Below are 26,546 nucleotides of genomic sequence, written 5' to 3'. Positions count from 1 at the left end.
AGGTTGTTAGAATTAAACCCAGTCAACATGTAAAAAGTACTAAGAATAGTGCCTGTCAGTTGTGTGCCTACATGTGTATGTACTAAAATAGATATGTGCATTTGTATATGTAAATATATGTGTATGTATAGTATACACAGATATGTGGACATATGCCATGTGTGCAAACATGCATGCATATATGTTCTGGTGCATGTACAGGCACACACACAACTTGAAAAGGGATAAGGAAATAATAGTTACCATAACCAAGTTAGCTAGTCAAGTAGGACTCCTAACTATATCCCTAACCCTAAAGATTGAAAAAGGAGAAGAATTTATAAAAGAACTTTTTCTTCAGCTTCTTCATTTACTACTTTTGGAGAATAGACATGTTCCTTAAAAATTTTAAGTCTCTATTTAAAGTAAGAAAAACCAAGTTTGCTTTAGCACTACGATTTGTGAAGAGTCACAGAGCATCACTTCTCCGTGCCACACAGACTACAAAGCCAGAAGGCACTCGGGCCCACCAGTAAGACATATGTTTCTGTCGCAACATTCTAGGCCTCATGGCCCACCTGTCTACCAAAACACATTTGGAAGAGGAAAGAGAGGTGTCCCAGCTTCTCACTTCATACCCAGTTCAGCTTCTGGGCAGGCTAAATTTTCTACACTCCTTGAAGATATTTTTGCACCTTCAGGGGAAGACGACATTTGCAAGGAAAGCCAAAAGTGCATCAGTTCAAAAGCCAGACCTGGTACTTCCTCTCCTGGGAGGAACTGTCCAAGAGGTGGCTCTGTGTGTGTGTTTGGGGGGGGGGGGGGCACTGGCATTTTGCCCATCTCTTTGCATCCTGGGTGGTGTGTGGGGTGGTCCTCAGTGCCAGATAATTGACAGTGTAGTTTCCTGATGAGCTGGTTCAAGCACCATAGGAGTGGTCTGTATGGCTGAGAATCATCAAGGGGGTTTCCTCACAAAACTCCAGAAATGATTCCAAAGCTCTGTAAGTCCCTAAACATGGAAGAGAGCATGGAGGTGAAGAAGGATTGAGGGAAGAGAAACTGGAAGATATCGTAGAAAGGGCCAAATTGACTCCACAGCATGGGAATGGGCAAGAAGAGAAAATAGAAAGAAAATCTGAAACTTCCAGGCGAATCCTTCTACCTGCCTGCCCCGCGCTCTGTCAGCAAGCGGCGGGAGTCTAGGTGCGGGCCCCAGCAGCGAGGGCTGCACTGGAGGCGGGAGGGGCTGTGTGCGCACCTGCCCTGAGCCTTGCAGACGCGCGAAGACTTCTCCACCCGAGTTCGCAGCGGAGGGGAGTCTGGCCGGTAGTAGGTGGAGAAAGAGATGAGAAGACCTGGACTCAGGAGAGCTGCTCAATCCATAGAGTGAGGAGAGGGCTCACTCCCTGGCCAGTTTTCTGGGTAAGAGTGGCCTGGGGGGTCCAACACTTCCCTGCTCGGGGTCACGCCCATTGGGCAGGGCCCCTAAGCCGAAAACTGCCGGGGGTGGGAGGTGGAACTCAGCAGAGGACTGGCAAAGTGGTGCTGAGCGGTTCACACACCAGGTGGGATGCGGGAAATGCGAACATTGGGTAGACAACTGTCTCCATCCTCCACCCCATTCCTCCCTCCTTGGCGACCGTTGGCGTCCCCACGTCTGGGCTTGCAACTGGTCCACGCGTGGCTGCAACTGCAACAGTCGTGACTCTGGTCCTTGGAGGGCCGCAGAGCGTAGAAGTGGGCCCGGGACCATGGGAATTTTCCCCGGGAGGGTCGGTTTCCATCTGGGTTCTGCAGCGCCTGCAAACTGGTGCTGAGATGTGCGTGCGTCTCTATCCGTATCCTTTGGTTCCCACACGCCTGTGGGCATATTCTATACCCTGGAAGCACATCGTGGGTAATAGAGGTGTCCCCCAACTTAAAAATGCCAAATGAGGAGAGGGAGTCAGATCCACTCTAGTGCACGCTTGGAGATCTCTAGCGCTGCATTCCCAGACGTTCTGCCTCTGGGACGCAACAAATGCTGCTGCAACAACCGGTCGGTTTTCCCTCTCCCTACTTAGGACCTGCGGTCTTGGCACTGGGAACTCAGGCCACCTGCCTGGACTTCATAGTAGCTCCAAGTCCACATGACCCCGAGACCTTATTTCTTCCGGAGCTGTGTGCAGACGTTTAAGCCCACGACCTGAGCCAGCGATCTCAGTTAGCTGGGCAGATGATGGGGTTATGGAATTTAGAAACTCTCGTCTGATAAAATTCAGACAAAGAGAGTTAAGATACATCAGGAAGCTTGAAAATTCAGGAATAAAATAAAACATTTGTCAGTTTGTCTTGGCTGAGGGCAAAACTAACTCTGGGCACTCTTCCCTTACTACTTCCTGCCTAAAAGGTCTTGTGGGCAGATTGATCAGTAGTGCTGCCCAGTCCTAAAGTGTCTGTCTGCCACAACACACCTACCTGGATCACCTGAGCAGTAGCTTAGCCAACACTTGGCTTTCTTCCTGATTGTGTGATTAAGTTAATGACCACATGAAAGAAAACACAAGGGAAGCTTAGGGAGTGTCTACAGGTAACCCCCCCCCCCAAATGTGATTCCCAACTATGAGGAAGCCCTTATCAAAAAACAGTATTGGCTTACATTGTTTTAGACCTAAGTTCATTGCTGAATCCCCAACAGGTAGTAAAGCCACCACAGTGAAAAAGAGATTCTGGAAGGATTGGACATATAACAAAGGGCATTCAAGTTTGTTTATTTTTGTTTGTTTTTACAGTTAGACCCCAGGCAACCTGTGGTCTGTTTATTTTTAAGAAACTTTCTTCAGAGACCCACTAGTGCTCCAGGCATGGACAATTAAGTCAGCCTCTAAAGCAGTGCGATTTAAGGGTCTCTTGAACACCATCTTCCATTTGCCCCACATATTCTTCTCAATTCTTGCTTTCACCTTTGCTTCACAACCAGCCTTGTTCTTTTCCCTGCAAAGCCCCCTTTAGATTTAATAAGAGTCTGGTTAACCATGAGAAAAATCAATTCCTCACTACAAGTACTTTGAAGATTGTAGAACCTGCCCTACTCTGTACAGATGAGAAAACCAAGATGCAGGTAAATCAAATGATGCCGATGATGATGCAGGGTCATACTAATCATGAGCAGCAGCTGGAACTGGAATTTTGGACTGCTGTTCTTATCACACATTGCTGGGGACAAGTGTTTCAGATTATCCAATTGTTGCCTAGCAAAAGTGAGAAAGTCCTCAACAATACATAGTACAAAAAGTACTTGGATGATCTTAAGAAAGTCAGTCTGAATTTTCGCCAACCTGGGTCACACTATGGATACATCTATTTGCCCTGCCTCTGGTCTTTGCCTGCTCCCTGCGCTAATCATAACTTGCTCTGTAATGACGCCAAGATAATGAAGTCTTTGAAACACTTTTAGGAAAAAGCTTTGAATGCCTACAATGAGAACTTGTGCAAGTTTCCCACTTCAGACCTCTTCACAAGTGTCCTCCATCTGACAGGGGAGGGTTGGCAAGATATGAGGGAAAGGGGAAAGTGGGAAGAACACCTGTGATCTACGCAGCATCATGTCTGTAACTAGAGCATGCACAGGGTGACTCTGAAGATGCCCGTGGACTAAGTTCATGCCATCCTAATACCTAAAGGATGATGATCCATTTAGTTTTGCATCTAATGGCTACTGGATATACCACACACTTTCACATACACTCTATTTAACTAAGATCTGTTGTCAATATATGAAAAATACAAAGGGACTTTTCATAAGAGGAAGGACAGGGAGAGGAGGAAAGTTATCCGGTTCTTCTGTATGGTAATACTCCAGGACTAGTATTTTCCAGAGGCTGTGCAGTTGCTCAAAAACTCAAAAGGAAAGCTGTGCCCTGCTATACAGATGACTGTGGTCATTTCACTTTGGTTTCTAAAGAAACTCTCCATAGGGCCTCTTAATGGGTAGTGAGAGAATGTTAACCGGTTCTAGAGGACAACATACTCTTCCACGTAGGCACCACCAATAGAAACTTAAGTGGGCTTTTCATCTGGTTTCTGCGGTCCAGGCCTGAAAATTGTCTCTGGTCACATGTAAAGATGCTAATTATCCTGCTGCTGAAAAGAACACTGAAGTCCTAGTGACAGGCTAGCTTCGAGGCAGGCGTCTCTGCTTAAATGCTTTGTCCTTTGATCGGGACACTCACCACGTTCCAGTTAAAGATTCTCCAACTAATAACCAAACCTCATCTGCTCCCTTTTGGGCTCAAAATTGTCTTAGAGCAAAGAAATGCAAGTGGGGCAGAGTTTATCGTCCCTCTCCTGCTATCTCTTCTTTCCAGGGACTCAGTGAAAATACATGGTATCTCCCCAAAGTGTAGTTCTTGGCTACAAAAGTCTATTTAAAAACTTTCCAAATAATTGCTCTGAAGAAAATAGTAATTTATTTTCAAAGCATCCAACATACCCAGATCATCTATAAAGTTTAATAAATCTTTCCAGGGATAAAAGAAACACATAACTATTCAGACTCCATTTCACTGGCACAAAATTACACTTTCTTTAAAAGGAAATATATATTTACATAATGATGACATTCTTTATTGAAGTCCATAATCGTTTCATGATACATGCACTTCCCCCTGGAAACTTTGATTGAATAGTGACCCCCGTTTTTATTTTGTTTATTTTTGTAAGAACACAAACTGTCATCAAGAAATGCAGAAAGCATCTCATTCTCCTCCTTTACTTTTTATCTAAAATAAATTTTGCCCTTACATACAATTATTACATCTAAACTGTAAGTGCTTAATAATTTAAGTAGAAACGTATGACAAATGCATCAATATGTTGCAATATATGACATTTTAAAAAATGTACCTTTGTTTTTTGGAAAGTGAAAATGCGTGCATTCAAAAGAAAACCCCTCAAAACAACCCACCCAATCAAAAATCCACCATCCTGTGTGTGCGTGCGTGTGTGCGTAGTGTAGGTGGCAGGTAAACATTTGAATGAGATTACTGGAGGAGCACACGTGTTTGAGAGTCTGTGTGTAATGTGACCGTCTCTCTGGGTGCAATGTCTCAGATCACTAGGAGGTGGTGGATGCCATCACGTGTTTGTTCCTACAGGTGGCTTGACTGTGCTGTGCGTGGACGTGCCGAGTGGAAAGCTGGGGTCCTTTCGGTGTCAATTATGGGAGGTCATGTGCCTGGAGAGGTGGTGGCGCTCCCTGAAGGACTCGTTGCAAATGGGGCACTTGAGTTTCTCTTCTCGCCTTCGCTTCACCAAGGGCTCCATGGCGTACTCCTTTTTGTGATGCGACCTCATGTGGTATACTAGGTCGGAGGTCATGCGGAAGGAGGCATTGCACTTGGCACACCAGTTCTGCGCGGGCAGACACAGCGAGGTGAAGGAGGGAGGCAGCAGCGTAAGCGCCGAGGGCAACTGTAGCTGCAGGGGCCCCGCGGCTGCGGAGCTCTTGGGCCAGAAGGCGGTGGCGTAGAGGAAGGGGCTCTGTTTGGGAAGGCCGCCACCGCCGCTCTGCAGGGCCGCGCAACCTCCGTTCAGGTCTGCGGCTCCCTGGAGCTTCACTGCTAGAGGGTCAGGAGCAGCGGGGTAGAGTCTGGTGGGGCCCACACCGTCGCTGGGGTGGCACGGCTCGAGGGCGCTCAGCTTCTGGCCCAGCACCAGCGGGGACAGCTGCGAGAAGGAGCGCGCCGGCTGCGAGAAGGCGCTTTTGCGCTCGTCCGACGCGGCGCCTTGGCAGCTGCCCGCGCCACTCGCGCCACCCGCGCTGCCCGCGCCCGCGCCGCCCGCAGCGCCGCTGCCGCCCAGCTGCGGCACCGAGGTGAAAGCGCTGCCACGAGCCGGGCTGCCGCCCTCCAACCGGCTGGGTAGCGGGCCCCCGGGCCGCGGGGCCAGCAGCTTCTCGGCACTAGCCGGCGACGCGGCCACGGGCGTGGAGGAGCCTCCGCCGCTACCCGCGTCCTGGTCGTCGACGGTTGCAACCCCGCCATCCGCTGCCGCCTCCTCCTGCAGTCCAGGCGCTCGGGCCGCCTTCTTCACCTCCACGAAGGCGCTGCGCTTCGCCTCGCCTGTCTCCGGGCTGGGCGGCGCGAAGAGGCGGCCGTTCTCTTCCAGGCCGAAGTAGCTGCCCGAGGCGCGGTACTGCTGCGGCGTGCATACCAGGTCCTCCTTGGAGGCGGGCAGGGGCCGCTCGGCGAAGCGGCCTCGGCCCCCCGCAAGCCCCGCGCCACCACCGCCCTCAGTCGCCTCCTCCGGGAATTTCCTCTTTCCTTTGCCCAGGCCCGCGGCGTTGCCGTCGGGACTCAGCTCCGCCTCCTGGTGGCCACTGCCACTGCTGCTGCTGCTGCTGCTGAGGCTCCGAACCGGGGAGCAGCTGCTACCTCCGCCGGAGTTTTCCAGCTCCCGCGCCAGGTTGTGAAAGTCCGTGGATGGCTTCGAGCTGCCGCCGCCAGTCGCCGGAGGGTTACTGCCCTCGGGGGAGGGGGTCGGGTAATGGTGGAACGGGCCGGCTTTGCAGAACTTGGGGCCGGGGCCCAAGGGCGCCTCCTGTTGCTGTTGCTGCTGCTGCTGCTGTTGTTGCTGCTCCTTGCCTCCGCCACCGCCGCCGCCGCCCCCGTGATCCTTGGTGCCCACGCCGCCACCCTGTTCGTCTTGGGGGCTCCTATCAGCGCTGTGAATTCTCTTGGGGCAGCGGAAGCGCAGATGCGCCACATAGGGGAACTCAAACTGGAAACGTTGGCTGCATTCCAGGCATGTGTAAGGGGACGACCCTGCTTAGTGAGCAAACACCACACAGACGCACACACACGCGCGCAGGCACACACACGCACACCACATGATTACTCAGGATCGTCTCCAGGCCAGTTGCCATCACCCCCTTCACAAATCCACCTTAATCTCTCAGGCCTCAGTGCCTGAAAAAGAGGGGATCCTGTACGACTTGATCTAACTTTCCCTCCTGATTTGGGGGGAGGGCTGTAATTAAGCCAAGTGCCCCCTGATTTATCCTCACTTATCTGCCCCAGCTTCATTACGGACTAGATCACAGAAGCTTCCTAAGAGACACCAAAAGAAAGGAAAGGCGCGCTCAGGAGCCAGAGTGAGACCCCGCCGCTCCCTGCATTTCTCTCCCCCCCCACCCCGCCCCCCGTTTGCTAAGGGCCCACGCGCGGGTCGAAAGCCAACCTACCATTCATTTTGCTGTGGGGTCTAGAGGGGCAGAGCAAGAGTAACTCAGTCAGTTCTTTGCCGTACCAAACTAGTAACTCCTCATCTTTGGCAATCCTTCGGAGAGAGCGGTAAAACAGCTGTCCGTTTTTTATATAGGCTTCAAGGTTCTGCTCTTCTTTATCTCTGGCCGATTGAACCAGACGCAGCCACATGAGACCTTCTGAGGAACCATTTGCTGCTGAGGTGTCTACCTACAGTTTAAGAAAAAGAAAGAAAGAATACAAGGAGGAAAGGGTTTGGGGAGGGACACTCTTGTGAGAGAATAAAGCCAAAGGAATTGGGGGCCATTTCCTACGCGTCTCTCTTTTCCAAAGAATTATTTGAGATCAAGATTCAAAACAACTTGACCCAAGTTGGCACCCATCCTCTTGTTTGTGCCCAGCAGGCAAGAGAACTGTTCTTTGAGATGCTGGGTCAATCATAGTGATTATTTAAGTCGTCGTTTTCATATACCAGTTGAACATCAAATGAAGAAATTTCTTCTTCCAATTCAAATTAGTGTTAACGTCTCAAGAATTTACTTCTAAATTATCCCATAATACAAAAATGTGGGGGAATTTTTTTGCTTTGGAAATGAAAAATTTGGATCTCAGAAATTGTCATATGGCATTCACTCATCTTAATTTTGACTTAAACAATTGTTAGTTCTTCTTTGTAAAGAAAGAATGAGAAAAGGACTTTTATATCCACACTAAAACATATGGATTTAAAGATGTTTTATTGTCAAACTATTAAGATTTTTATTCAAATACAAACTCTGGGCATTAGCTACTTCTCCCAGAAAGGGTAATATATTTAGGGGAAGGGGACCCCTATATTGGAAGGCAAGTGCTCCCATACTTACAGAAAGTACTCATTATGCAAATAGCCTCAGTCTTCCAAAATCTCCCAGAGTCAATATCATCATCAGGAAAGCCCAGGATTGAGCCACTGATTTAGGTATAGCTGGTACTCCAAACCAAATGTTGTCATTTATTCCAGAAAAATCAGTTGACAATGATTTCAGTTTAATTTTTCCTTTTCAATGTTGGGTGTGTGAAACAGGACAACTCACTTTACTGCAGTTTCTACATTCACAACCTGTCTCAGCTTGTCATTAGAATAATAGTCAGTTTTCAACTAGGCATTACCTTCCTACCCCAAGCAGCATCAGCAAAGACTTACCCTGAAGATATAAGGAATTGTTCTCTTGTCGGTAGACTTGAGAGCTATGAAAGCTATGCTGTCATACAGGGAAGTATGGCTCAGGACGCAGGGACCAAATATAGCGTTCTCGGGAATGTCGCAGGTGGTGTAAACGCTGGTGAAAATATCTGTCAGACACTGTTGGACAGCCTTGGCATCTCCATCCCAGATTCCTCGCTGGATGCCTGAATCCTCCATCACTAGAGACAGACGCACAGGACACCAAAGTGAAGTACATTACTCTTTTTGCCTTTATGAATCCAGACAGAACATTTTAACTACTCGACAGATTTTTCTTGAATTCGCCTGCTTTTTTGCAAAGCTCTTATTTCAGAAATAAAGCCAATGGCAGATTAAATCTGGCATATTTTGAAGATGCCAACTAAAAAATTGGAATAGTGTCAGCTCAAGGTAGACTAGCTGCTTGTGAGAGAGAACATGTAGGGCTAGGGAAGACAAGGTTTTTGTTTTGTTTTGTTTTGCAGTCAAGTTGGGGAGGATGGGGCAGGATTTGGGGGAGGTGAGGGTAGAGGATAAAACAGTGTTTTTTTACTAGCCTATAGACTTTCTTGACTGAAAGAAACTTCTAACTTTTGGGAGAAAGCTCCTCTCCTTTTCTCTTATGCACTGGACTGGATGCCTGGGAGCTGATTTTATTTTATTTTCTTCCAAAGAGGGGAGCTGCAATAGAGAACAGGTGGAGACAGCCAAGCATGGCGAATGGATTTCAAGTGGAGTGTCAGGGCCACTGATTCCGTGTCAGCTAACCTTTCTCTGCAGCCTACAAGAAAGGACGTATGTCTGCTCATTACCATAATCCAACACTGTCCCTCCGAGGCTTTAATTAAAAGCAGCAAGCAGAGGTAATTATTTTTTTCTCAACATGCTTATTTATGGATGAGGGCGAATCCCAGTTACCTTGTTATACAAGGGGGTGGATTGAGTCACACGTGCCTCATGAAGTGAAAAGGTACAGGGCAGGTCCGAAGCATCCCCTGTGTGAACCACGGCGTGTGTAATGACTGGTGAATTCTTGCTCCCTAAATGCAACCCAGTCTGGGCAAGAGGGGGCAGCCCCACTTAAGTAGACCTCAGTGGACACTCCAGCTGTTTCATCCACAGCAGTTTAGAAAGTGATGCCCCAATGGAGGGCTCTCTATTAAGCTATCATTTGACTTTTTTTCCCTTTGTCACTGGACACTGCCTACAATATTTACCATTTAAAAAAACCTGTTATTTAACATTTAAACTGGCTTTGAAGTAACTGCATTGTTCACTCTTTCTGATTGATTAGAATATTTCCCCAATTTGGTTTTTCCCCAATAATGCCACCATAGGCAGTAATTCATGTATGTTTGGTGTAATTTAAGTGGCAGGAAAGAATAGACATAATTATTTTCCTGAGAAATTGTGCATTATGGAATAATATTAGTAATGCCCATTTTTATCTTAATGTTTATTAACCAAATAATTTTGCCAATGTGATTTCAAGGTACTGCTTTTTTTTCTCCTTTACAGCTAACAGAGCATGAAACTTTGGTCAGCCTCTTCTTTCATTCACTCTTCTACACCCCCCCCTCCCCACGAAATGTCAAGTATTGAGCAGCATCTGCCAGACAGAAATAAGAGAAAGACCCATAAAGTAGAAAGTTACTTTGAGATAGAGCATCTATCCGTGGACATTTTTACCCCACACAAGATAGCGTTTCTTATCGCCAATTGAAATTTTAGATATATTTCAAAAATCTTCCAGAACCTCCCATCTCCTTTTCAACGGAATCCTATTCTCTCCTTTTCAATTTCCCCAACTCAGCGTTTTATGCTCCAATTTCTCTCGTCCTTTTAAAAGTGTCTTTCAAACAAATGTTTCATTGTGCCGGGAGGTCGCCCCGTCACGTCGGGCAACAGCAGGGACACAATCATTAAAATGCAGTTTTACCTAACAATACGGTGAAAAGGTCCTCGCCGCACCGCGCTAATAGGGGACCGCGTCGCCTTGGCGGCCGTCACGAGCACCCAGCCGGTCACAACCATCGCGGGACGAGACGAAAGCCTGGCTTCGCCCGCCCGCTCGCGGTGGCCTTTGCCACCCAACCTTTCACAGCTCAGCACCCCCTTCCAGGGCCCCGGTTCTCGTCCGCCAGGGCATCCTTTGCAGAGCCGGCTGAGCTCTCTGGGAAGCCGGCGCTGCCGCCGGCCGCTCTCCCTACCCTGGAAGCAGGCATTGTCTGGCGGTCGCGCGCGCCCCAGTCGCTTGCTTCTCCGGCAAAGTGCTCTCCACCAGCTCCTCCCTTTGTATAATCTTATTGGCAGCAGAGATCCCCTCTACAATTATTTTCCCCCCTCTTCTGGATACTAAGGAAACGGAGGACAAAATTTTCCACTCTTCCTACGAAACCAGCATTCCTCCCATCCCCCTTCCCCATCAATGCAAATAGACTTACCAGGAATAAGGTCAGGATAGAATCGGCCAAATAACGCCACCTGGAACCGAGAGATGCTATCGACTGTTTCTTTTGCCTATTGTATCAGTGTATTTCCATGTCAAGAGGTGTTGGTATTGCTGTCTAGTAGGCGCTGCCTAAAGAGGGGAAAGAGAGATGGAGAGATGGGGAGAGCGAAATGAGAGGAGAGTGAGAGGAAAGAGAGAGAGAGAACGAGAGTTGTACAGATGGACCCGATGCAGTGACTGACTGGCACGCAGACACACACTTTTTGTTTGCTGCACATAATCTGCCCAATGACGCGTGACAGCCCACGTCCCCTCCCTTTAACTCTTTGCTGGGCTGGGCGCTCCCTCCGGCGCTGCCTGCCTGGAAGCGGTCTCTCTCCGGCCTGCCGGCTGCCCGCACGTCCTGAGCTCCTTCCCCAAAAGGCAACGCCTCTCTGAGCTTGACTGGTCCTCCTCCTCCTAAAGAATCGCCCCTCTGGGACTGGTAGGAAGGGGGGAATCAGTTTCAGGGGTCTAAAGGGAAGTACCAAAATAAGTGGAAACGGTCTTTTCCCGTTTCCCCTGGCACTTGGAGAACCTCTGACAGAAAGGTGGCCACTCAGCGAGCGCGCGGAGCCCACGCGCACCTCCAGAGTCTGAGTTTTGTGCTGGGGACGGGGTTTTCAGATTAGCCCCAAGGGATTCTCTGGCCATTGAGGCGTTGCTGGTTCACGCAGCTAAGTTGCTTGGGGCTGATAAAACAGCTCCAGCTCTCTCCAGGAGCGCTCACTCCTCCAAGCCCTTCTAAGCAAGATACAGAAAGGATGCGCTTTGGTGAGAACTTGATCCAGTCTTTCTGTGGAGCTGGAGATGGAGTAAGGACAATAAAGTGAGAACGCTACCAGACTTCCTAAGTAGATTTACAGGGGTCGTCTGGTCCCAGGAAACAAGTACCTGGGCGGGGGATGGGGTGAGAGACAGATGAGTGGGATGAACCCAGGTTACTGAACACTCCAGCTATTCCCGCTGTTCTGCCCTCTGCCCCACGAATTCTGCGTAGTCCCGGAGGGAGGGGGCCCATGTTGGGGGAGGCCCACATACTAAGACTTCTGGGTGTGTGTGTGGGTGTCAATGTAAAAATTATCACCCAGATGCGCTCTGGGGAGATTTTCTCGTCCAGCCGGTAGTGGAAGAGTGGATGGAGTCACCGCTGCCGCCTCGGGAGCCTAGTTTTGCGCGCTAGGCCACTCACTTAGAGGTGTTGGCTGGCCCCTTTAGGGCAGCGGCTGGTGCTAAGGACTCCAGGTCTTTAAGAGCCTGAAAGCTGACTCCTTCCACTGGGGCCACAACACATTTTCGCTGGGGAATTCTCGGGGTATTTTTTTTTCGCCGTTTAACTCTCTAATCCTAAGGGAAGAAGGCCTTTGAGTGGTATAGACCGTCCTACTCCTTCAGCCCCACCCACAAAACCTTACATGGAAGAGGACAATCGGTTAGCTTTAGGATAAGCCAGATGTGTAGCCTGGTAAACTGGAGGACGCCGAACAATTTAAGAAGGAGTGAAGACAGCCTCATTTTAATCCAGCGTTGGATTAAGGTAGTGGGATGTGGATTGGCAAAGAGCAGCTTAAAAGGAAAAGGTGCTCATGGTGTTAGTTTGATACTCTCTCGCAGCTTCGAGACTTCCCTCCGGAACCCAGTAGTGAGGCAGCGAGGCTCTGAGCGCCTCTCCTCGCTAGCGCCTGTAGTCCAAGAAAGCCAGAAAGAGTGAGTTCTTTTCTCCTTGGTCTTGGTCCCTTGGTCTCTCCCTCTCTATCCTCTCTCCCTCTCCCTCCCTCCCTCCCTCCCTCCCTCTCTCTCTCTCTCTCTCTCTCTCTCTCTCTCTCTCTCTCTCTCTCTCTCTCTCTCCCCACCCCCCATTTCTCTCTCTCTCTCCCCCCCTTGACATTTCAACAGCCCCTGGTCAGCTCCCACAAATAAATTCACAGTCCTTCCTATCAGATGCAGCCAGCCAGCCAGCCAGCGTTGCCTAGGATTAGCTGGGACTCCAGAAAAGTAGGGCTGAAAAATCCCTATATATTGCGGTGGGGTGACGGGGCACGGAGAATGAAGACAGTTCCCCCTTAATTTTCAGGTTAGCTACTGGTTTTTCCAAGAAAGCTTTCAAACTGCAGTTGTCTTCACATATTATTTCTATTTATACATGTGTGAACACCTTTACATAGTTTGCCTAAGGGCAACTCATGTAATGACCAAAGCACAAAGCCGAGGGCTCTCACAGTCCCTATGTGGGAATCACTGCATTGGGCTACCAAATGTTTTAGGACAAGATGTTCCATTCACCTCTCTCCCTCTCTTCCTCCTCCCACTCCCCTCTCACCCTCCATCTCTTGTTTCAAGAAAGGGGAGGGGGATTAGAAACATCGAAAGAATTGCCTCAAACATCTCAAAAATAATCCACAAGTTGGGAAAATAGTCTCCAAACACTTCAGTGAATTCAGAGAAGGAGAAAAGGATAAAGAAGGAGGCACAGGTGTAAACAAGAGCTGGGTAAAGAAGTAGCCATAAGAGAGTTGTGGTCCCTTAGAAACTGTAGTCTGCCAAAGCAAAGGGAGGTGTATGTATGAGCTTTGGGGAGCATGTCCTCAAACCAAATTCCATTAAACTGTTGAACAGAACATTCCCTAGAGCCTCCTTTTGCTGTTATTTAGAGAACAGGAAGTTTGCCTTTCCCAGGAAAAATCATCTGCCCATGCAGGCCACTTAAAAAAACTTTCTATTACACATTCTAAATATAAAAGCATCTATTCCAGAATGTGGACATTCTAGAAAATCTTAAACTTTAAATGGAAGGCATTTTTCTTTACCCTGGCTTTTTCTTCCTTACACATAAAGGTCATTTCTTAGACTATGTCTCCTTTGGGGTACTGAGACCTAGACTCCAGTTTGTATGAAATAAAGAATGCTTCCAACATTCCAACATGCTTCCAACATGTTGGGAGTGGAGGAGCTTGACCTTCCAAATCTGAAGCAGAAAATAGCTAAGATTCTATACATCAAAAAGGGGAGGGATGTCTTGAGAAGCTGACCATTAGATGACATTTTCTCTCAGCTTCATTTTCCTGCCCCCATGATTAGATTTCCCCTATTGATATCAGAAAAAACCCAAATAAAAGATTTTCTAACATTTTATTAATCCAATCAATTATTTGTCTTATGTATTAAATGACTGGCATAACAAAAAAGCAAATATGGGCAAGATTAAGCTAGAAATTCCTATTTTGATGGTTTTCTAGTATTTTAAGTGATACATATTTGCTTGGTAATATAAATGGTATAAATGACAATCATTGATAAGAGCTTAAAAATCTACAAATTATGTTTATTTCTCTAGAAATTTATGGACTAAAATCATGCATAAACTACTTTGAAATCACTCTGCATTACTACTTTCTGGAATTCACTAATACTACATAAAGACTTGAGTCATTTATCCATAAACAATGCGGTAAAAGCACACCTCAGTCAAAAGTTTTTATTTAATTCACACGGAACAATGGGTTTATTCATATATTTGGAGCTCTTTTCCCTGGGATTTTATTTTCAATTAAATAGTTAGAGGGATGCCAATGAATAGTGAGGGTATGTTCACCTAACTCCACTTTGGCAAGGCTTCCAGCAGTTATGGTAAAAATATATGTGTAGGCAACTGCAGTATTGTTTTTGAAGAGAAGGCTGATGAATGAATGATTCTTGAGTGGTGACTTTTATGACCTAAGTGAGAAGATGAAGAAAGGGTAAGAAAGGAAATCTGATTCTTAGAGAGTAGTACAACGCATATGTCCTTTCTCTTCCCAGGGTAGAGAAATGGGGCCCAAAATATCTCAACCTCTGTGATAGGAGGCAGGTAAAGTCTCTGAGAATTACCCACTTAGATTATTACCCTATAGAAATGAATACACATTTTCTTTATTCTTTTCTAGGTCCTATTTTATCCTCTGCTAAAATCCCATTTCCAAAGCTCTACACCAGCAAAGGTTTTGTTGATATAAATATATTTATCATGGTGAAGAAAGAACACACGGGAAGTCAAGAGAGATACCAAGAAAGCAGACAATGGAGACTTTTTCCTACGCTTATAATTTTCCCAAAAGGAGATCTCTGGAAGGGATGGTGAGGGTCGGGGGAGGAAGATAATGGAGCTTCACAGCCTCACCATAGAGAATTTAAAAGTTTCTGAGGAATCACTTAGGGGCAAGAAGAGACAGATGTGCAAAGTAGGATTGAGGATACTTTTAAAAAATAAATAAATAATTATACATGGCAATTTTGGTGTGCGTCTATTCCTTACATTAAGTATTACTGTTGGTTCATCAGGTGAGAAATCAGTGAGTGTTTCCCAAACTGGTTCTGGGTGAGCAAGAGACTTAAGGAAAGGATGGATACTTTTGTAGCCTGTGAGGGAGGGACTCTAGGCTCCCAACTCCTGACACACATTTTTTCTCTTCAGCTTTTCCTCTTTTCCAATAAATGGTAGTTATTTTTAATATTGCTGCTGCTACTACCATTACAACTGCTGCTGTTCTTATGATTATAACCTGCCTTTCTCAAGTTTAAAACCTTCTCTCTTAGGGTTCTCAAGTTCTACCTGACACTCTGCTGGAATTCAGCTGCAAACTGGATGGTCTTTGAGAAATTTGTGTAATTCATTTCCTCTCCTGGATCTGGATTATAGTCGGCAGGCTTAATGGCTTCTGAATTTGAATTCCAGCAGGGCTAGCAACTGAGGTGACATTAAGGCAACTACCACAGATCCAAAATCTATGCCTCATGCTCACCTGTCTTTGACCTGCGATCAAGATCCAATACCCAGAATCTTGACCCCCTGGGTTCTCTCAGCTTTTATATCCTTTCCCAGATGAATATGTAGAGAGCTGGCAAGATTTTCTGTCAAATACGCAGAATACAAAGTTTTTCCATAGTGAGACACTGCAATCCTTGAATAGACCTCAGTAGTAGGAGGAGGGTGGGTGGAAGGAAACGTAGGCAGGGCCACAGCCAGTCATTCTGAGGACCTCACCCTCCTGGATGGGCTTTCCAGGCAGACTGAGGACCCAGGGGTGTCTAGCACTCTAAAATGGAAAGAAACATCAGGTTTTGAGGAAAATTGACTCTAGGCCTTAGGAATGTCATCAAGTTGAGAGGCTGTGCATTAAATTTCTTTGAACAACCAGGAAAAGGGATATTATCCCAACACTCAGTACCTGAATTTAACCTCATTTTCTCTCCATTTTAGGCTCTGGGTAATTCCTGACTTAAAAAAGAGATATGCAGATTGACACACAGTGTATACTACAGTGTGGGCAGATTCCCTGGCACCTGGACTCAGCTTGCCTTCTGAGGTGTGGACTTAGACTGTAAATTGGACTGCTGGGAGATGAGCAGCATAAACCATTCCTCTCCTGGGATGGGGTCTAGGCAGAACATGCCCAGGACATTCTAGCTTGGAATCTGTCCATGGCATACTTCCCTGAAGCCAGAGAGAGACAGATACCTGATTTTCTCCAAGGAAAAGAGAGGCAAAAAAACAAAAAGAAAAAAAGAAAGAAAGAAAAGGATTTGTGGGAGTGGATATCAAGTAGTTACAACACAGTGATGATTCACATTGCTTTATGAGAGCTTTGGAAATATAGCTTATTTCTTCACAAACTATGCTCTCATACCCAAAGTGCCCCCCCCACTCATATTGCAAATTGGACTGTTTGAGAGAAAACCATCGTTCATGATTTCAGTTCAAATTGCAAGTTTCATTATTTAATCCAGGGCTATTACTACAGCATCAATGGGAGAATGTCTCCCTAAACAATGCATGGAAAGTCAATAGCTTTTTTTCTTTTTTTAAAGATTTTATTTATTTATTTTTAGAGAGGGAAGGGAGGGAGAAAGAGAGAGAGAGAAAGAAACATCAATGTGCGGTTGCTGGGGGTCATGGCCTGCAACCTAGGCATGTACCCTGACTGGGAATCGAACCTGCGACACTGAAAGTCAATAGCTTTTAACAGATTTTTCATAAGCAAATAAAAACTACCAAGTTTTTAATTAAGTCTTTCTTCAATTCTAATACTTGGAGAAGTTGTCTCTTAAAGAATTCCAAGATCAACTTGTCACATACAATAGTAATAGCATAACTACTATAAATAACACTACCTATATTTTATTTATTAAATTTATTGGGGTGGCATTGGTTAATCAGATCATATAGGTTTCAAATGTACATTTCTATGATACATGGTCTGTACATTCCATTGTGTGCCCATCACCCAAAGTAAAATCATCTTTCATCATCATGTATTTGGCCCCCTTTACTGTTTACTACCCTCCCCTGCACCCTGTACCTATATTTTACAGAAACAACAGGCAGAGGGATCAAAATATATTTGTTCTCTTGAACTTACTGGTTGAAAAGCCAATTCTCTGATTGTTTGGTAGCCATCTGGTAATGCAATGCAAAGATAACCAAGATATTAATAATCTCCTTTAAAGTTTTAAGGAAAACCCATATTTTAAGAATAAATATCCAGAATTGTCCAATTAAACCATTCACAAATTGTGAATAAGAATAAACATTGTATGTAAAGACCTAGATGTTGAGACTTTTTGAAGGCCTGGAGTTCAATTTAGGTCTGAACAAGTTTATACCTGATCAGATATAGTCCCGTGTGTGAAGGTTGGTGGTGATTATTATTGAGGGTAGCAATTAAAAAATAACTTTTTGGATGTGTCATTTTTCTGGCTCATGTCCATAAAGTAGTCAGTGCTCCTTTTTCCATGTTTTGTGTAAGATGGTTTTGAGAAAATAGTTTGTGTGAAGTCATAGGAGAGAACAGTTGGTTCTGGAGAAGCAAAGCTGAAGAGAGTTCTACAGAATATGTTTTCTACATATGATTTTTGTATCTAGGACCTTGTGCATGAGATCAGGTGCCTCATAGTATTATCTATTCAAGAGTCAGTTTACCTTAGACCCTAGGAAGTTAATGTTCCCAGATAAGCACAGATCCTCTGAACTTCTGGAAACAGCCTGGGGAGAACCAACTGGCTGAGAGAGCACAGCAAGTTCCCTTTCTTACCTGGAGGACTGAATTAGCTGCTCTATCCCCCAAGCCACTCACAGCGGAGTTTGGGCCCAACTTTTGGGTGGCAAGGCAAAGCAAGAAGTGCCTGCTAGACCCAGACGATGCCTGTCTGAATTCTGTGGTGTTCATGTCTCAGTAAAGGGCACCACAACAGAGTGAAGTGTGCAGAGAAGGCCAAACGACAGAGATGGGCTTCAGTGTAGGCTAAGGAGGTCTCTGGTAGGGACCCAGGGAGGGCACCCCTCACCCCACACCACCACCGGCAGCATCACGAGAAGATAGACACCGCTCCCATTACATTTGTTTGGGATGGTTCCCAAGAGTGCCGATCTCTGGCACAGCAGGGCACTGGGCAGAACAAAGCAAGCCACCTTCAGCTGGGTGTCACTGTTTTAGAAGCAGCTTGAAGAAACCATGAACATGAGGCAGAGAGAGACCACTCAGCAGTATGCTCTGGACAGTCCAAGACGCACCGAGTTCGAACCAAGTGCACTCAAGGGCCAGTCATGTTTTCCGCCTTCTCCAACCCCCTATCACCTCCTTGGAAAGTGTCAAAACGTGCCTCCTGCTAGACGGCCACTTTCCCAGAAGAAAGGCGTCCCGAGGGCAGGGTTTTCAGCAACAGTTAGGCTCTTTCCACCACCACCACCCTTGCCCCCTGCCCAGGTCCCCTGGCTGGTCCCCCGCCCCCCACCACACCTTTCATGGGTTGTGGGTCTGTTTTCCTGTCTCTTACTAGCTGGGCAGACAGAAACCTCTCCCAGCCTCGGTTTTCCTCCTCAGGTAAACTGAGGCTGGCGAGAGTTGCCTCCCCGGTCTCGGTGAGGACTCAGTCAAAAAAAATGAGGTGAGTGCACTTTTGAAAGCCTGTTGCTGAGCAGATGGTAAGGGATTACTCCCAAGAGCTTGGGTTAGTTTCATTTCAGCCTTGGGCATCCCAGAGAGGCCCCAGTCACCTTCGTGAAGAAATATAAGTCTGGAAAACTGACCAAGAAGGAACAACAACTCAGGTTCAGGCTGCAAAGTCCCATCAGGAGGCGATTAGGTTTGAATGAAGCCCGGCTCCTGAGGGTACGCAGGAAAGTTAACCTGTCCGTGCTTCAGGCCTTCATCTGTGAACCGGGGAAACAAAGGAAACGCTCTCCATAAAGTTACTGTGAGGGCCGAATTGGCACTTAGCAAGCTCAGACCACAGTGTCATAAATGCCCATTCCGGCGCTGGCTATCATTACTGTTACTATACTGCCTGGGCTTCCTCGTTAGAAAACTTGGGAGTTGCGTTGGGTACTCGCGTGCAAAGCCACTCAGTGAAGGCCGAGGATTTCTCGATGTTTCTAGGGAGATGGTCAGGAGGTCCTGGAGAGTAAAAGCACGCGGGAGGAATACGTTAAGGTGTCCAGGAGTCCCGTTCACTGCTGAAGGAGGGGCCTGCAAGTTCCAGCCAAAGGCCGCAACCCTCCTCCGCTGTTCACGAAGAGTGAGCGGTTTCCTGCCGGGAGAGGCTGGCACGCCGGGCGTCCACCCCCAGACCTATGCAGGACACCGTTCTTAGGCCCGACAGCGGCGCCACGTTGGATACGGGGAAGTCAGGTCGGCGAGGGCTGAGGCGTCGCGGCCTGTGGGGCCAGAAACACGTGAATGCACCGCTGAGGAGCGAACCTGCCGAAGCCGGAAAGCCGAGGTCTGGGTGGGCGGAGAACGAGGGAGTCTGCCCTGGCCTCCACGTGCTGTGGGCCCTCCTCCACCTCGAAGGGCTGCGTCTCAGCAGGCCTGGGAGGCGGGCGGGCCCCGAATCAGGGTGGGGAGCCTCAGCCCGGCCCCCACGCCCAGGTCGGGAAGCAGAGCGGGACGAAGCACTTCCGCGCCAGGGCCTGCATCCTCGCGCGGGCATCCGGGCTTCGAGCCTGACAGCTCCAGGCCGACTGCCGCCAAGCCCCGCCCCCGACGCACGCACACGGCTGTGCGCGGAGCATTGTGGGCGTAGAGGACGGTACCGCGTCCCAGCCAACCCTGGCGGGGAGAGCGCTGCTTTGGCGCAGCCCACCCCCGGAGCGAGGCGTTTTACGGTCACCTGAGGCTTGAAACGTCCAGCCCAGGCAGGAAGCCCAGTACAGGGTCAGCGGGTCAGTGGGATCCTCGTTAAGCTTTCTTTCGAAGGATCTGAGAGGCAGTCGGTTAAAAGCAAGCAATTTGGAATCCGAAACAGGTTTAACTCAGATCTGCAATCTGCTAGCTGTGTGTCTTTGAGCAAATCACCTACCCTCTCTGAAGTTTTAGTTCCCTCATTTGTAAAATAGCAAAAACAACATTTCCCTCATAGGGCGGCTAAGAGTATTGCAAGGACAAGCCTGTTTTCACTTATCAGCTGGACTGGTTGCTTGGGTTCATTAGCCACTGCTTGCGGTGAAGGAAGTGGATCTGTGACCTAGGGATAATAATACTTAACTCAAAAGGTCATAAGAATTAAATATGATAAGCATGGCAATGCATTCAACCTAACATAAAGTAAGAGCCAAAAACAGTTAATTATTTAAAACATCTTAGTGCCTGCCACTTCGAAATGCTGGGTAAATATAATTTTTAAATTGTACCTCTCCCACTCCACTTTTTCTCTTCTTCAGAGAGAAACAACGTGCAGAGGTGCATGCCAATATGTGGGATGGCAGTGTGCACAGAATTGGGAAGAGTAGCTTGGGGCAGAAAGATAGGTAACACTTCTGGAAGCTCCATGCCTCTCCTGTTCTTTCCTTTTCAATTTATAGTGACAAGGTAAAAGAATAGCAAAGACTGAGGAATGGAGCTGAGAATATGGAAGGTGTTTGACAAGTGTTTGTTCTGTCAAAAATGACCTTTCACATATTCACATAGTAAGGAGACCAGGAGTCAGTGTGAAGTAGAGTGGAAGACCCAGCCTTGGATTGGTTTCCATTTCTGTGCTTGGCCAACAGTAGGCATATTGGGAGCATTTCTGTGTATCTTTATGTCATGGCCAAGGACACGGTGAATTAGGCCTCCAGTGGAAGGTTGGAATCCGTATGTTCCCCAAAGCTTGAAAATTCAGTTTGGAGCCCAAACACTTACCATATTTTTTGGACCATAAGATGCACCTAGGTTTTAGAGGAGGATAATAGGAAAAAAATTTTGAAGCAAAAAAATGTGGTAAAATATGTAATAACATAACACAATATTTCACCAATGTAAATGTAAACAGAACTCAACAGCAGCATTAACAACCACTATTCTTCCCAAATTTGGGGGGTGGGGTGGGGCAAGGTGTGTCTTATAGTTAAAAAATATGATACATTAATGGACATCCCTTATCATCCTTATAACTCAGACCCTTTCAGAGTGGGTAAGCATATCTACACCACATGCCTCATCACTGCCTCACTCCTTCAATACCAGGGTCCTCCTCTGACTTTTCTGATGGGAGCACTTACATTTTTCTTTTGTTCTCTATCCATAGTAAGATAATGGATGATGGTGTTTTCTTCACAACTAACAGGACATCCAGGAAAACGTGGCCCTCCTGAACATGGTGTTCAGCACCTGACTCATCTGCTTTTTTCTTGAGGGCAGAGAATGCTGATACAGCAACAACAATCTAAGGCAATGGTTCTCAACCCTTTTCATCTGATGGCACACATAAACTAATTACTAAAATTTTGTGGCACACCCAAATTATATTTTTTGCCTATCTGACCAAAAAATAGGTATAATTTTGATTCAGTCATGCCAGATGGCTATTGTTGCATTGGCTGTTGCCTTTTTTTTTTAAATTTGACACTCTAAGGAAAAAGAGGTCAGTGCCCCTGACTAAATAGTCAGGTATTGCATGTTTTAAAAATTTTTGTGGCATACTGGTTGAAAATCGCTGATCTAAGGTGTTTTTCATGAACTTTTGGCTTTTAGTATCCTGTCCTCTCAGACTCTGACCAAAGAATACTGTTAGCAGAAAGGAGAATAAAATAAAATAAAACCAATTCCTCAGTGCTGTGAGCCCCAAGCAAAGGAGGAAACTAGTGAGAAGGAGTCACAACTTGGAAAAGATTTCTTTTTCCTGGCCATAAATCTCATCCCCTGTTTGTCTGCCCAATGGAGCACGATAAAGCCCTTTTCCATAAAGTATTCAGTATTAGAGCCACAAAGCTCCCCCAATCAGTAGCCATCTGCTTCTACCACGACTGATGCTCCCGAAGCAAGGAAAGCAGCAGCAGAGAAAGGGCACCACTGTTCGGCTGCTGGACAAATGAGGAGACTGAATAGCTTTGGCTTTCCTTGTGTATCTGTATCTATAGAGACGGGAAGAAAGACGGCATTATATTGATACAACAATTGTAAAACAAAACACGGAAGAGGCATCTAAAGGGCAATATCGCATGCATCAGGGGTCTCCAGATAAAAGGAGAGCTAACAGATTTATAGAAACCTTTAATTGGTTTTCAATTGGAAGCTTAAGAGGCTGGGGCGAAACTGTGAGGAGTGGCAAAGTGCTCTCTCTCAGCCGTCTGGGAGGCGTGATCGATTTCATGGCTATGGGGGTTGGGGGGTGAGCCCAGAACCCTCCAGTACCGCTGCCACCGCAGGAGCAGCTCCATGTTACTAGCTTCCCCCTCTTTGGCCAGGGAGTAACTGCTCTAATAGGAATAACAGAATCTCCCAATCTCTTTCTCTTCCTCTCTCTCTCTCCCCCCCTCTCCCTACCTTCTACCCTATTGATAGACTAATGGACAGGGAAAGAAAGGTTGCAAAAAAAAGTAAACCTAACTTGCCATCCCCCGAAGAAATAGACCTCTCCAACCCCACGATCCCCGCCTAAAAACATCGGAATTTTAGGCCAGAAAGAACGCCTCTTTGAAAGAACCAGAGTCCTGCCCTCACCCTACCCCAAGATCTCTCCTCTCCCCTTTTCTAGACTCAAACAGGAAAAGCTAAAATTCACAGGAGGCCCTCCAGCTACTATGGTGAAAAGTCTCGTTCTCACTGGGTTTATCCTGGAGAGGATCTCTCCACTTAGCCCAAACTGCGGCGCAGGAGGCGACCCCCACCAGCCTCTGTGGGCAGTGCCCACCCACACAGCTGCTCCAGACATCCCGTCCGTTGGTTCCTAAAGCTAATTTATTGGCATGACCTTTCATTATCTTTCTCGATTTCCTAATTAATCAAAGATAAAAGGCAATGGTGCAAATTATGATTATGAGGAAACTGGAAGACGGTTTTGAATAAAATGGGAGAATAGAAATATGATCGATTGAAGGACATGATAGAGAAATCTCAAGTACGACGTACAGACCTCAGGGGGTCTTGCGGGTGGGGTCGCTCCCTCTCTAGAGGGGTGGCAAGGGGACAGTCCCCAGATTAGGTCACTTGGATCCGAAGCCTTCAGTGGAGAGAGAACTGGGTTCCTCTAGGGCTCCTAACTCACTAGGCGCCGGTTCCCCGCCCTCCCAAAGCACACTCCGCAGCTCCTTCGGAATTTCAGGACTCCTGGCCAGTGATCCACTCCACTTCTGGGGCGCCTTTGGATTGAAATGCACCTCATTATTGGGCCAACGCGCCTCAAGTCTCACAGTTTTCCTTCTGTCTTTGAACATGCTTCTAGTGAGGCTAACTCCTCGTGAAATTGCAAGAGTCTAGTAGGTCAGAGATTGTATTTCCTTGTGTAAGGGACTAATAGAGCCCCTGTCTATTGCTGCTTCCAGAATAACGTTCTGGATTAAAAGGAAGACATGGCATGAAAACACATTTTGCATTTACTGTTGGTTCTGATTAATGTTTCCCAGGGGATTTGTGCTGGGAGCTTACGAAACGTGCTCTCGGGGTCTAATGCCCAGCGCAGGGGCAAGCAGAGGATCGTGGACACACACCCGATCTCTGAGGGATTAGAGAGACGTCAGGTGCGCGCCTGGCGCCAGGCGACCGGGCCTTTTAGCTTCTTCCTCCTCTCACCCCGCCCCAGCACAACTGCTTCGGAGGACCGCCGTGAGGACTGCCGTGGGTGGAGGATTTTGGGTTGTTAAGGGCAGGTGTAAGGGGAGGATGCTCTCAAGTGTGGGAGAAAGGGGATCATTACCAAGCCACTGAACTTCATACATTCATCCAGTAAGGGAAGTTCCGAACTCCGCATTCAGGGGAAGCGCTGCTCCCAAAAGCACCACTCACCACGAAATCAAAGAGCCTCGAGGTCCCAGCCGGGAAGAGAATGCCCTCACCTCCGCAAGTCTGCCATTCTCAGGACTGCTTTCTCGGGCACCCAGGGAGGCACCTGAAGAGATCAGCCAGAGCCTAGGCAGGAAGTACATTCTCCTCCCCACCACCCCCAGAGAGCGGACAAACCCTTGGCGAGAGGCTGAAGGAGCAGGGGCCGGAGAGCAAAGTTCCAGGATGCAAGGAGCCAGGGAAAAGGAAAGTAGCCCTGCAAGCAAGACTGTGGGGCGGGGGCGGCGGGGGGGGGGAGAGCAAATGCGAAGCGGGAAAGGAGAGGTGTTGAGAAGAGAGGAAAAATGAGAAAAGTGGTGTCTCAGCTGGTGGGCATTACTGTTCTCCAGCAGTAGGGGGCACCTTTCAGGACAAGACAGCCTTACAGTGGGTGGGGGCTGACGCTCATGCAGAGCTGCCCTCTAGCACCGTGCTCTGCGATGCGGGGCGCCCCCTCCTGGAGGTTGCGCGCCGCTTTCCCGTGGCCCCGAGGGTGCTCCCTTGCAGCCGCGGTTGCCCAGCCCGCGGCGCAGAGGCGTGGTGGTGGTGCGGCAAAGAAGGAAGGGCAGGGGTCCGAGTGGGATGTGAGGGCAGTGCGGGAGCAGTCAGGCTGTCCCATTGCGCGCTCCCCCGCGGCTTTCTCACCTGGTGCCTGCGGGGCTCCTTCCCCGCTCCCACAACTCCGGCGTACCCCTCGGAGGTCCGGCTCCCGCCCCAGTCCGAGCCTGCAGTAGAGCTCTCCCTCCTTGCCAGGCGCCTTGTCTCGCCGCAGCAGCTGGGAGAGAGGGAGGGAGCGACCGCCGGCTGCTGCCGGGCGGCGTCTGGGGGCTGGAGGAGTCGCCATCTGGAGTGGAGCCTCGGCAGCGGGCGGGGGTGCGGGTGCTCCGCTAAGGACCTGGCGGCTGGGCCCGCGAGGCACTAGGGCCGGGCTCTGAGCGTGGGAGCAGCGCCCGCTCGGCCCCAGTGCCGGAGTGTGTGTGCCGGGAGAGTTTGTGTGGGGTGTGCGGCCCCTAGGGAGGAGGAGGAGCAGAGGCCTGCGGCTCCAAAGTCCCCAGAGTCCCGGGGCAGTCTAGCGAAAGGCTGGGCACCAGCTTGGGAGTCGTCCCCACGCCCCCGCACCCTTCACGGGGTGGGGAGACCGGAGGGTGGGAACCAAAACACTCCTGCACGCGCGCACACCCGCTTTCCCTCAGAAGTGGTTTTCCCATTTCCCTCTCCTCCCACCCAGCCCATCCCGCTCCAGGAAACATTCCTCTCCAAACAGCATGGGTTTTTGGACACCTCCGCACTAAGGCACTGCTTCAACCAGGCAGGCACTGACCGGGCATCGCCCTTGGGAAGAAATACTTTTGGTTTCCGATGGAGTGTGGAAAAGGAAGGAGATGGGGTGAGGGAAGCTCATCCTCGCACATGTAGCGTAGGGAAGGGGAGAATAGTTGGGAGGGGGATTTCCCAATTATTACCAATTATTTCCGAATTATAATAAATGTGGTTTCTCTCCTCCCCTCTTTTTGTTTCAAATTCGTCTAATGTTTTCACGACTTAAAAAAAATAATAATTCGTCCTTCCTTGAGTTTGGATGGGGGCGGGGAGCAAACGCAAGGGAGGGAAAAGAGGACGAGTGTGGGAGCGGGCCCAGAGAAGTTCCGGGAACAAAGCTCTCCAGCTTCCGGAGCTATGTGTGGCGGGGATGCCCTCAGCCACGGTTTTAGCTGAATGTAAGGGGAGCTGATTGGGTGCATGGGTAGTGGCGGGAGGTCTGAATTTACAAAAAAAGAGAGAGAAAGGCAGGCCCACTCCCACCCCGAGCCATTAAACTACACCTCCCCCCCCCCCCCCAGCTGTCTCAAGTCCGGCAGAATGGCATTATGTAAAAGATCTGGCATGTCACCCAGTGGCACATCTGGTAGGTGTAGATGGCATTCATTAGCACAGGGCTTCTACTCTGCAGCATGCCAAAGCCCTGACAGAGATGCCCGCTGCCAATCATTCATTCGCTGCCAATCCCAGAGCGCGGCCGAGCGGGATGGCTCCCTTCCACCCTGGCACCAGGACTGGAGGAAACAATGTGTTGAGCAGCGAAAAGATGAAAGCAGAGCTGAGGATGCGAGGCACCCAACAGATGTATCCCGTGAGGAGATAACGGTTGGAAGAGTCATTTAGCAAGAAAGCATATGCGGGATCTCAGGAGGGAGGCTGGGGCAGAGGTCTGCCTGCCTAGGACTGAGCTGAGGGAGTGGCAGGGGAACCCCTTCAGAAACTTCAAAGTTGAAGTAGCTACTCTAAGAGTACAAAAAGACCTACCCCACAACCCTAACAGTAAGACCTCTCTTCCCCATATGTACTCCTTATCT

General features: G+C 48.3%; 1 protein-coding gene across 3 annotated transcripts; it reads right to left on the bottom strand.

The window, feature by feature from the left end:
- Window positions 1–4,447: 4,447 nt before the first annotated feature.
- PRDM8 (PR/SET domain 8) lies at window positions 4,448–25,211 on the bottom strand. Of its 3 annotated transcripts, none has more exons than XM_045858229.1 (4): window positions 24,838–25,211; window positions 8,410–8,630; window positions 7,205–7,436; window positions 4,448–6,785 (listed from the first exon to the last, which is right to left on the bottom strand). In XM_045858229.1, exons 1-4 carry the CDS (start codon window positions 25,034–25,036, stop codon window positions 5,176–5,178), a joined length of 2,262 nt encoding a protein of 753 aa, XP_045714185.1. In that variant the 5' UTR covers window positions 25,037–25,211; the 3' UTR covers window positions 4,448–5,175. The 3 variants fall into 3 exon arrangements, with proteins under 3 accessions (XP_045714185.1, XP_045714186.1, XP_045714187.1); XM_045858230.1 differs by lacking the exon at window positions 24,838–25,211 and adding an exon at window positions 10,875–11,093 and having other exon boundaries at window positions 4,448–6,788; XM_045858231.1 differs by lacking the exon at window positions 24,838–25,211 and adding an exon at window positions 10,370–10,453 and having other exon boundaries at window positions 4,448–6,788.
- Between the last annotated feature and the right edge of the window lie 1,335 nt (window positions 25,212–26,546).

This window comes from Phyllostomus hastatus, unplaced genomic scaffold (assembly GCF_019186645.2).
Source record: "Phyllostomus hastatus isolate PE091 unplaced genomic scaffold, TTU_PhHast_1.1 phas_scaffold_1674, whole genome shotgun sequence".
Classification (NCBI taxonomy): Eukaryota; Metazoa; Chordata; class Mammalia; order Chiroptera; family Phyllostomidae; genus Phyllostomus; species Phyllostomus hastatus.
This window is presented reverse-complemented; position numbering and strand designations above follow the sequence as displayed.